We start from the raw sequence: 11,736 nt of genomic DNA on the forward strand, positions 1-11,736 counted from the left end.
CGTTTGCGTTTTTGTGCGCGTTGTCTTACAAAATCTATTCGTCTTCTTTTTTTAGCGCAATTATTTTCTAAATCTGTATATCGTTTCCGTTTTAGAGTACAAATGTTTTCTACATTTTCTTTATATGGAAACTTTTCTTTTTGATTTTTATGTTTATTTTCATTTTTCTTACTTAAATCGTTTTTAAATTCACGATTCTTTTGCAACCGATTAACTTTTTGTTGTTCTGCCTTATTCTGATATATGATACGTTTACGATTTGCTTCAACTTCTCTTCCTCTTATTATCGCTAATGGAAGCACTTTTTGAGGAACACCATATTTAGAATCCTGAGGGAAATGCTCAATCACATTAGATTCAAAAATTTTCATTAAATGCGAACGCATTAAACTGTGGTTATATCTCACTTTTTCGGGTTTAATATTAAATAACAATGAAATTGCAAAAGCTATTGCAAAAACACCACAATCGTAATCATTCGGTTGACTTTGCACAGTAGGAAATCTAACAGGCCGTTTATCAAAAGGATAAGTTGGAAATAATCGTCTTAAAAATTGTTCATGATCTTTGTGCAACTTTTTTATGTTTAACGAATCATAGATAAATAAGTTTTTTCTATCATAATGACTACATATCCAATGTTTATTTGAGCTATATAATATCTGTATATGTTTCTTATGTTCTGATACAGGTTGTATTTCATGAAGAAGATTTAATTTCCACGTTTCAATAGGTTTATAATCAGAACAATTTGTTAAAAGTTGTGCAAAATAATCCATATGTGCATCGTCTAACATGTCGTTTCGAGCAATAATATTTTTCTGATCTTTAAATTCATGATTTTTTTGTAATAATTGCTTTGCTTTTACTTGCTCTGTCTTATTCTGACGTATGATACGTTTACGATTTGCATCAACTTCTCTTCCTCTTATTATCGCTAATGGAAGCACTTTTTGAGGAACACCATATTTAGAATCCTGAGGGAAATGCTCAATCACATTAGATTCAAAAATTTTCATTAAATGCGAACGCATTAAATTATGGTCATATCTCACTTTTTCGGGTTTAATATTAAATAACAATGAAATCGCAAAAGCTATTGCAAAAACACCGCAATCATCACCATTTGGTTGACTTTGTACAATAGGAAATTTAATACGCCGCTCATGAAAAGGATAAATTGGAAATAATCGTTTTAAAAACTTGTCATGATCACTGTGCAACTTTTTCAAATTTAATGAATCATAGATAAATAAGTTTTTTTTTATCATAATAACTACATACCCAATGATTATTTGAGCTAAATAATATCTGTATATGTTTCTTATTTTCTGGTACAGATTCTATGTTATCAGGAAAATACAATTTCCACGATCCTTCAGGTCTATAATCAGAGCAATTTTTTAAAAGTTGATTAAAATGATCCATATGTTCATCATTTAACCAGTGACCTTGAACAATAATATTTTTCTGATCTGGTTTCAACGCCATCTGTTTTTCTGTTTCTTTAGACATTTTTGTCTTATTAAAATAAATATATATATTATTTTCTATTATATATCTTTATAGGCGCACAGCAGCCTTTTTTTATAGGCGCACAGCAGCCTTTTTTTATAGGCGCACAGCAGCCTTTTTTTATAGGCGCACAGCAGCCTTTTTTGCAGGCGCACAGCAGCCTTTTTTATAGGCGCACAGCAGCCTTTTTTATAGGCGCACAGCAGCCTTTTTTTACAGGCGCACAGCAGCCTTTTTTACAGGCGCACAGCAGCCTTTTCTTGCAGGCGCACAGCAGCCTTTTCTTGCAGGCGCACAGCAGCCTTTTTTGCAGGCGCACAGCAGCCTTGTATCGGCGCACAGCAGCCTTTATTAAAATAAAATAAAAAATATACTTTACCAAAATCCTTGAAACACCTTGATCCTCCAGGCACCTAAACCCTCCAAGAGTCCTATAAAATAAAAATATTTAACAGAAATAAATACACACCTTGGTGATTATACAATTGACATAAACCACTTAATATAATTATTTAAATAAAAATCTTACCTTCTTCCAAATCTGATTTTTTTATCACTGCAATAATAAAAATAATATAATAAAATATTAACTAATTATAATAAAATTAACTAATAAATACGTTATTAGATTTGAACATACCTCTATAAGTGTACTGCTGTTTCCTCTTCTTCCAAATTTTATTATTATCACTGTAAAAATCAGATTCTTTTATTACTGCAATCATTAATTTGATATAATAACTAAGAATTATGTATAAATACAAACAATCAAAATAGAAAAAATCGTGCATCGTTGTTTGTCAACTATTAATATTTTAATACATTATTATTAATTTTACACATACCTCGAAGTGCGTTAATATACAGCTTATTCTTCTTTTTCTCTTATTCTCTTATAAATACACTTGATGACTGTCAAGAGACAAACTTGGCGCGAGACACTACCGTGTCTCTTGACATTAATAACAACAGAGTTAATAAACACAACATAGAGTCATATCTACATAGATAGACTACTATTTGTTGACAAACTGTCATATATATAAAAGTATCCAATTGGGTTTTAATAATTGCATAGAAAAGAAATGACATATCAATCTATCACATTCGCGCTGAAAGTTGGACCAATCACAAGGCACCGTTTGCGCTTATAAGATTTTAGGCAGACGGGGCCCATACACAGCCAATCAAGAATCGCGTATGTGTGGTGTTATACAGAACGCTTCGCGCATAGGTATACGCCACTCTAGATTGAATGTGTGTAAGCCTCGGTGTTATATTTGGCCATTTTATTCGATGACGTGTGTGGTGCGGTCGGCTTGGCGCGAGACACTACCGTGTCTCTTGATTAATAAGTTAATAAGAACACGTGGTACGAAAAGTAAGTAAAAATTAACTGATAATTAAAAATTAAAATGTTTTTTTATTAAATTATTAATATCTTTTTTAGTCATGCAGACGGAAGAAAAGTTGTCAAAAACACTGCCGTCGCAGCCTCCACTGCCTTCGCAGTCGCCACTGCCTTCGCAGTCGCCACTGCCGTCGCAGCCTCCACTGCCGTCGCAGCCGCCACTGCCTTCGCAGCCGCCACTGCCGTCGCAGCCTCCACTGCCTTCGCAGTCGCCACTGCCTTCGCAGTCGCCACTGCCGTTGCAGCCGCCACTGCCGTCGCAGCCTCCACTGCCGTCGCAGCCGCCACTGCCTTCGCAGCCGCCACTGCCTTCGCCTTTGCAGCCTCCACTGCCGTCGCAGCCGCCACTGACTTCGCAGCCGCCACTGCCTTTGCCTTTGCAGCCGCCACTGCCTTCGCAGCCGCCACTGCCGTCACTGCCGTCGCAGCCGTCGCAGCCGCCAATGCCACAAAATCAGGCTGCAGCACAACGTAAGTATAGCAACTAAAAGTTACATAACTTAGTTTTTGTAGCAAATTGATCAATAATTAATTAATTATTTAATTTTAAACAATTTTTTCTGTTACAGCCAGAAGATGGAAAAGAGCGGGCCAACGTGGCAGCCGCAAATATTTTCGGAATCGTGGTCGGGGCGGAAAAAACAAAAGCGGAATATCCGTAACAAATAATTATTACAATTAATGTAATAATTATGTATTAAGTGCATTAAGATATGTTCTGATATAAATAACTGATATATCGCGTATACAATAATAATAGGAATTTCGAGACAGAATTATTTATATTTGTTTTTCACAGCATTTTTTAAGTTAGATTTTTGTTAGTAAATCCAATTTTGTTTTGAACATGTAATGAACTTTTAGTTTTTATTTTAATTTAATTAGTTTTAAAGTGTTGATTCGCAATGTATTTGCAACAAGTTTTTCTTAAAACAGATAATATATTTATATGTGCGGAAGGTGTACGTGATGTATTACAGGAAAAATCTAATGCAATAGTAGTCTTTTATAAAAGAAATAATTATTATCGATTTAAAGCATTGTCACATAATTTTTATTCTTAGTTATAGTACATTAAAAAAATATTATTCGTAAACACATTACAAAATATTCAAATATCATAGAAATATTAATACTAGAGCAACATATTAATGGAAATGAATATGCTATCTGACGTACATATTGTATCGTACACTCTCTCTTGTTGATTATGTTGTAAAAATTGTTCTATTAAAGTAATAAAAGAATGTATAACGATTGTCAAAGTGTATAGACTGGTATTTTACTTCTGAATGATACTAACTATTGAGAAATCTGTTTTATTTATATATATTTGAATTATATATAGTTGGAAATTTGGTTAGTATTGCTGGTACAAATTTTGAAACCTCCAGCGTATCTATCCCCGGTTCTTTTGCTGGTAATATTAAGAGTGCATTAGCATTTATAATATTGGATAATTTATTACTGATCACATAATTTGTTCTGTAAGCAATTTCTGCAAATTCTTTTTCCTTCCATAATAAAGTTGTCCACATGTATCGTGGACGTGAATGTAAAGGCAATTTTTGTTTTATCTGCAACGTTATAACAATATTATTATAAGCATATTCATTGGAAATCTTTTATTTTTATTTAGCTATATAAAGACAATCTTACCTTAACCAACACTTTAGTGGACTTCTCTTCGATATTGAAGTGTAGTATTTTAATAAGAGGTAAAAGAAATAAATGCGCGGTAACGAGAACGGATTCTGGTTTACCTGGCAAACATAAGATATATTTGGTTTTGCCTTCGAAATCGCACGATGCAAATGCCGTTGACTTTCCTGGTCTTATATCAACATTTTCTAAAAAGCACACAATACATCAAATAATATGCATAATAATATGCACTTTTTTATTCAGCATTGATATTATAACAAAGTCTAATATGAAGAAGAAAATACCAAAGTGCAATGCGGCATTAAAGTTGTTCTTTAAAATAGTCTTCAAACAGTCTTTATCATTAGAACAGCCAGTTGTCACAAGTAAATCTACAGTTTTTAGAGCTTCTTTGATTTTCTGTATTATAATTGTCGAACTGCGTAATTGTTTTTTATTAGGAATTATTTTAAAAATGATACAAGTATTATAAATTTAAATATAAAATATAAATATAATTTAGTAAGTTAGATGTAAATCGAAATATTAATTATAAAAATTGTAATAAAATATAAAAAATTTCCATAAATTTCGTTTTACTCACTTTCTAGTGGAAATTCCAAAATCCGAAGAATTAAAACCATTTTCTTTTAATAGTGAAATTAAAATTGCCCGATTGCTGTCATATGAATATTCTGGTTGTAAAGGTCCTCCATGTTCCTGTAACTTATCTCCAATAGTCAATACACCAATAGATATTTCTTTAATAACATTCACTTGTTCCATGCCACACGCTGTCAGAAGTCCTATTTCCATTGAACCCATATGTACATTAGAACGTACAATTACTTCTCCTTCTTTTATATCGCTACCTGGAAATCTTTATACGATGGAAACAAGAAAAAATAATTAAATATATCTGAGTAAGAAATACAGGCTATGTTGAAAAAGGTGTAAAAGAATGTGAATCTATATACTTAATATTTTGTCCATATTTTATCGCGTGTGATGTTGTTTTAATTTTGTTTCCCTTGTCATCAGTAGAAATTGCTACATTGTCCTCTGGTATGACCGCAGTTGCTCCTACATTTAAACGGAAACAATAATTAATTTATCATGATAAGCAAACTAGTATAATTGACAAGTACTAATTGTTGTTTTTACCCGAAGGAATAAATTCTCCACTGTTTACCCATTTAGTAGTGACAGGATCAAGTATAATCGAATTGATTTTGCTTGACTGAAAAGGTTTTGTTTTATACTTCTAGTTCATTGCACATAAGCATTAATATTGCAGCTTACCTCATCTGATATCCCTTCCATTTTTCCTATATTTTCCGTATCTACTACTACTGCATATCCGCGTTTTGTCGCAACTGAAAATGATGGCACATTACTGCGGCATGTTACTGAATCAAATAATTGTTTGTCAAAGGCGTCTTTTATGTCCACAGTTTCAGTCAATAAGCTTTCATCTACATTTGCCATTATTCTCTCTGACATTATTGTTAATGCTTCGTCTGCAGAAATTATGGGAAGACATATATTTTGGCTTGTAGATGCACATATGTCGTGTTCGTTCATCTATATAAAAAAATTTTAATTACATGTATAATTTGTTAAATCATTATTTTATTGTTTTGAAAAGTATTTTACTTGTGAATTTTTAGGACTACTTGAATAAGATGATATGGACATATTTATTTCTTGATCCTCTTTTTCAAAAGAGGATTGTTCGGATCTACTGCACGACATCCCGTCTTCTCTCTGGACAAATATAATGTCACATAAGGCATAGTGATAAATGGTATGATTGTATAAATTTAAATTTTACCATACATTTTGTCAAAAAAGCACATGATTCGAGACTTTAGTGTATGATTTGTCTAAAATAAATAAAATTAAATATCAAAGTTTAATATTTCTGTTCTATGTATACTAAATTAGTTCTAACAATATTTATCATTTCCAGTCAATTTCATTTTGTGTTTTACAAGATTTTTTGTTTAGTTTGTGTTTATAATCTTTTTTCTATGGATAAATAAAATTCAATAATATACCTAAAATATGATATGAACATTTTCTTACACTTAATTCTCTGCCCACATTGTGATGTGGATAATTTTGTTGTCAACCATAGCGTTAATTACAGAAGGCGACTTATGCTATATTTTTTTTAATATAAAATTGACTGAGAATTATAAATATTGTTGAAACTAATCTAGGATACTCAGAACAGAAATATTAAACTTTGAGCTATTCAATTTTATTTATTTTAGACAAATCATCCACTAAAGTCTCGAATCATGTATGAATAATAACTTGCAAAATAAAAAATTTTCAAAGGTGTAGTAGATACTTACTAATTGTAAGACATTCACATTCACCAACATATCACTTATTTCATTTAATACAAATTTCTAACAAATTTGGTCACTCGCACTACACTGCTCTGGATTAATAAGCAGTCTTGAGTGTGCACCAAAGTAACAAAGCAATGTAGTGCGAGTGACCAAATTTGTTAGATCGAATTCATTATTATTACTTTTTTATAACACTTTCTGATCTGAAAGGTTATGTAAAAATGTCAAATCGTAAGCGCGCGGCGCACGGCTTCTCAGCGCCATCAGCGCACCTAACGTCAGAAATCGGAACATGGACATTTTAGCCGGAGATTTTTATCGTACTATTTTAGACATTTCGACTTTGGACTATTATAACTTTTTTTCTACAGCACCTACAGTAAAAACAAGCATACTTTTCTTATGTAATTTGGGTATGCGCTATCGATTGAGCCTAATAACAACTCAATCGGCCCAGCCGTTATTGAGATCCGATAATCTCGGCTCGTCTCAACTTTCGGGCTCGCGTAAAGATACACGGTCGGTCTTGCGCCTGCGTTGCGCGCTACGCGTGAACTTGGCGCGAGACACTACCGTGTCTCTTGATCAATAATGGATTAAAATATTTTTGTTTTTTTTAATATAAACTAAAAGATATATGCTTACATTTATCTCATTCTGTTTTTGATTCTTAATATCTTCTTTAGATGGCATTCCTTTTTTTTCCAAAACATTCACAAAAGTGTTCAATTTTTGGTTCTTTAACTTGGCTGTTTTCATATTATTGTTTCCATTTTCAATACTTGATGTAAAATTATTGGTATTATCTTTTTTTACTAATTGTACATTTAGCTTCCTAATTTTTGCAGTAACTTTATTCTTCATATCCTCTCCCTTTAAATTTTAATAAAAGTTTGTATTTAATTTTTGTTGCTTTGAAAAGTAAAGGACCACGCACTTTTCTTAGGGAAAAATGAGTTTCATACAAATTGGCTGAAACTCTGGCAAAAGATAGCTCAAAATATGCCGATGGAAAGTTGTCATTGTTAAGTCAATCCTATGTGTCATTTCCGACTTATCAAGGTTGGAGCAGTATTTCTTGTTGATTTGTTTCCAATATTCCACATACATTAGATAACTTCATCAAAAAAAGAAAATCAACCTGATACTAAATTGCTTTTAGATAGATATTCCGTTATAAATAAAGAACAATTTTCATAAAAAATTAGAAACAAATTGACAAGAAACAATAGCTTTCCCCTGGAAGAAATCAATATTAATCCACACTTTAAGACATGTATTAATAATTGTTGCCAGAAATTCATATGTTAAGTGAAATTTGAATTTAAAATTAAATGTTTTGATTTTTTTATTCAATTGTGTGAATCGTGATTGACATTATATTGATAATCGTAATTCAACTGCAAATTTACATCTAACTTTCAATTTTAATCTGAGCGTCTCGTTTGCAATGAGTTATTTCAATCAACAACTATTAAAACGAATTAAAAAAATTAAGTTCAACGGTTACTGATAAAAAAGACTTACGTCATCTCCACGGTCAAGGTCAGATTCAGTATCAACTTCGGTTGCTGAAATACATAAACTAAAAGGCAAAAACTCTACTCTTCTGGATTGTATTTTTTCATCCACTGCTTCTTTACTTTCTGTCGTACGATAAGAAAATATATTATTAATACAATATAATTTTTTGCTTTTTGTTAAGACATAAAGCTTACTTTTATGAAAAAAATGCAAACTTCTAAAGAACATCGTAGGAACATTCTTAACATTTTCTGGGCAGCAATCATATATGCTTTTTCCCCCTTAGTATTAATTTGTAAAATGTTTCATCGATAAATAATGTTGAATTTGTCATGAAACTTAATTTTTCACGAGTTTATGTTAGAAAAAAAGATACATGATGATAGCTGCTTTGAACGTCTTTACATTATTAGGGTTGGACATGTTTCTTTGAGATTTATGTTATTTGATAGCAATATAAATAAATGGCTCATTAATATTACTTTTTAATCTCTTACCTTCTAAAATTACTTTTTGTTGCATTTTTCCTAATATGCCATAATAAAAGTGTCCGTCGTCCCACTTCACTTGATATTTTTTATCAAATAGTATGTTTTGAATGTCAAAATCCACTATATCGTCCGTATTAACAATAGCTTTTACACCATCTTCAAATTTGATGTAAGTAAACATGTTTGTATGTGCACTAGCTCTCGGTGATCGGTTACATTGCCATATTGCAATATCCTTAGGGTATAATACGTACAACGCTTTTTACTTGATGTTGCGTCGATGCGAGCGTCGCATTTTCTTTGTTTCTCACTTGTTTCTCATTAGACGTTAAAGAGAGACAAGTGAGAAACAAAGAAAATGCGACGCTCGCATCGACGCAACATCAAGTAAAAAGCGTTGTACGTATTATACCCTAAGGATATTGCAATATGGCAATGTAACCGATCACCGAGAGCTAGTGCACATACAAACATGTTTACTTACATCAAATTTGAAGATGGTGTAAAAGCTATTGTTAATACGGACGATATAGTGGATTTTGACATTCAAAACATACTATTTGATAAAAAATATCAAGTGAAGTGGGACGACGGACACTTTTATTATGGCATATTAGGAAAAATGCAACAAAAAGTAATTTTAGAAGGTAAGAGATTAAAAAGTAATATTAATGAGCCATTTATTTATATTGCTATCAAATAACATAAATCTCAAAGAAACATGTCCAACCCTAATAATGTAAAGACGTTCAAAGCAGCTATCATCATGTATCTTTTTTTCTAACATAAACTCGTGAAAAATTAAGTTTCATTGACAAATTCAACATTATTTATCGATGAAACATTTTACAAATTAATAGTAAGGGGGAAAAAGCATATATGATTGCTGCCCAGAAAATGTTAAGAATGTTCCTACGATGTTCTTTAGAAGTTTGCATTTTTTTCATAAAAGTAAGCTTTATGTCTTAACAAAAAGCAAAAAATTATATTGTATTAATAATATATTTTCTTATCGTACGACAGAAAGTAAAGAAGCAGTGGATGAAAAAATACAATCCAGAAGAGTAGAGTTTTTGCCTTTTAGTTTATGTATTTCAGCAACCGAAGTTGATACTGAATCTGACCTTGACCGTGGAGATGACGTAAGTCTTTTTTATCAGTAACCGTTGAACTTAATTTTTTTAATTCGTTTTAATAGTTGTTGATTGAAATAACTCATTGCAAACGAGACGCTCAGATTAAAATTGAAAGTTAGATGTAAATTTGCAGTTGAATTACGATTATCAATATAATGTCAATCACGATTCACACAACTGAATAAAAAAATCAAAACATTTAATTTTAAATTCAAATTTCACTTAACATATGAATTTCTGGCAACAATTATTAATACATGTCTTAAAGTGTGGATTAATGTTGATTTCTTCCAGGGGAAGGCTATTGTTTCTTGTCTATTTGTTTTCAATTTTTCGTGAAAATTAATCTTCAACTAAGAGAATATTTGTCTAAGAGCAATTTAATATCAAGTTACTCTTTTTTCTGATGATGACTGCCCTCTTGGGATTCAAGCAAATAGCGATACCGCCACGATACGATCTCGATTGCGACCAAAATTAATTTGCATTGTTCGGTCTTAGAATCCGAGCAGCAACAATAAACGCGTTCAACTCATAGACCTAGAGACCTCTGGATTGCGCTATCCATATATGTAAAAGTGTTGTCATGTAAACGCCCCGCTATGCCGTTGAGCGGTGGCGCTGTATGGCGCTGTAGACGGTGAGCGCTTCTCTGTTACACTGTCGGTCTTGTCTATTTTACTTCCGGTTTCTTCCCGTATATACAAATAAAAATCTCGTGCTATTTTTCTTCAAACAATTCTTTTTATTCGTACCAATCCTCAACAGGTTATGGGCCCAGGGAATTAGAAATTAGTGGAATTGTCGGTATTTTGTTGTGCAAAGTAATATTTCGGCAAAATTGCGGAATTACATGGTTAACTTATCGTATTGAGCTCGCGTGTGAAAAGGTTAGAATCGAAACAATGGGAAAAGAATTTGTTATCGAAAAACTCCGCGGCTCGGAAAACTACCATACGTGGCAGTTTGCAATGCAAAGTGTTCTTGAATTCGAGGAACTCGATGGCACGATTGCAGAAGCGAACACTGAAACCGACCCAACAAAAGTTAAAAAAGCGAGAGCTCGGATTATTGTTTCGGTGGAAGAATCACTTTACGTGCACATCCAAGGTCACACGACGGCGATTGGCGTCTGGACGGCGTTGAAACATCTGTTCGACGACAAAGGTCTCACACGGAAAATAACGCTGCTGAGGCATCTCATCACCGTGCGCCGCGATGAATGTAACTCAATGACGGAATACATATCGGAGATTTCATCAACGGCGAATAAATTGGTTGGCATCGGATTCGCGATCACTGACGAGTGGATCGGTGCGATTATGCTGGCTGGACTCGGTGAGGAGTATCGTCCGCTCATTCTCGGACTGGAAAGTAGCGGAGTGGCACTGACCACCGATAGTGTAAAGACCAAATTGCTCGATGTGGACAGAGGCCATCAAGGTGAGTCATCGTCAGCACTCCTAGGTCATCCGAAAGCTGGCGCAAGCGGCGGAAAGAAATCGGACAAAAAGAAATTCGGTTTTAAATGCTACAACTGTGGCAAGGTCGGTCACAAGCGGTCCGAATGCAAATCGAAACCGAAAGCTCAATCGGAGAACGCGAAGCTGACGAATGCATTCATGGTGAACGATCGAATGGTGGCCAGCACG

The 11,736-nt window shown here is 33.1% G+C and overlaps 2 protein-coding genes across 2 annotated transcripts; one reads left to right on the forward strand and one right to left on the reverse strand.

Annotated features, from left to right (window-relative positions):
- The first annotated feature begins 2,967 nt into the window (after window positions 1-2,967).
- On the forward strand, window positions 2,968-3,588 carry LOC137001507 (putative uncharacterized protein DDB_G0290521). Its single transcript, XM_067360501.1, has 2 exons — window positions 2,968-3,397; window positions 3,500-3,588. Exons 1-2 carry the CDS (start codon window positions 2,968-2,970, stop codon window positions 3,586-3,588), a joined length of 519 nt encoding a protein of 172 aa, XP_067216602.1.
- Window positions 3,589-3,945: 357 nt separating this feature from the next.
- On the reverse strand, window positions 3,946-9,245 carry LOC137001359 (gephyrin-like). The gene is made up of 10 exons (XM_067360060.1): window positions 8,955-9,245; window positions 8,461-8,579; window positions 6,227-7,806; window positions 5,873-6,154; window positions 5,735-5,810; window positions 5,548-5,653; window positions 5,175-5,450; window positions 4,876-5,009; window positions 4,586-4,776; window positions 3,946-4,503 (listed from the first exon to the last, which is right to left on the reverse strand). The coding sequence occupies exons 3-10, from the start codon at window positions 6,323-6,325 to the stop codon at window positions 4,246-4,248; spliced, it is 1,422 nt and encodes a 473-aa protein (XP_067216161.1). The 5' UTR covers window positions 6,326-7,806; window positions 8,461-8,579; window positions 8,955-9,245; the 3' UTR covers window positions 3,946-4,245.
- Window positions 9,246-11,736: the final 2,491 nt, after the last annotated feature.

Source organism: Linepithema humile, chromosome 8 (genome assembly GCF_040581485.1).
Source record: "Linepithema humile isolate Giens D197 chromosome 8, Lhum_UNIL_v1.0, whole genome shotgun sequence".
Lineage (NCBI taxonomy): Eukaryota > Metazoa > Arthropoda > Insecta > Hymenoptera > Formicidae > Linepithema > Linepithema humile.

Excerpts from the sequence above, each read along its gene's own strand:
- LOC137001507 (XM_067360501.1), top strand. The coding sequence starts at position 2,968 with ATGCAGACGGAAGAAAAGTTGTCAAAAACACTGCCGTCGCAGCCTCCA. Across the intron at positions 3,398-3,499 it reads AAATCAGGCTGCAGCACAAC|AAGATGGAAAAGAGCGGGCC; the intron begins GTAAGTATAGCA and ends TGTTACAGCCAG.
- LOC137001359 (XM_067360060.1), bottom strand. The coding sequence starts at position 6,325 with ATGTCGTGCAGTAGATCCGAACAATCCTCTTTTGAAAAAGAGGATCAA. Across the intron at positions 5,654-5,734 it reads TGGAGAATTTATTCCTTCGG|GAGCAACTGCGGTCATACCA; the intron begins GTAAAAACAACA and ends GTTTAAATGTAG. Across the intron at positions 5,451-5,547 it reads AAATATGGACAAAATATTAA|ATTTCCAGGTAGCGATATAA; the intron begins GTATATAGATTC and ends CATCGTATAAAG.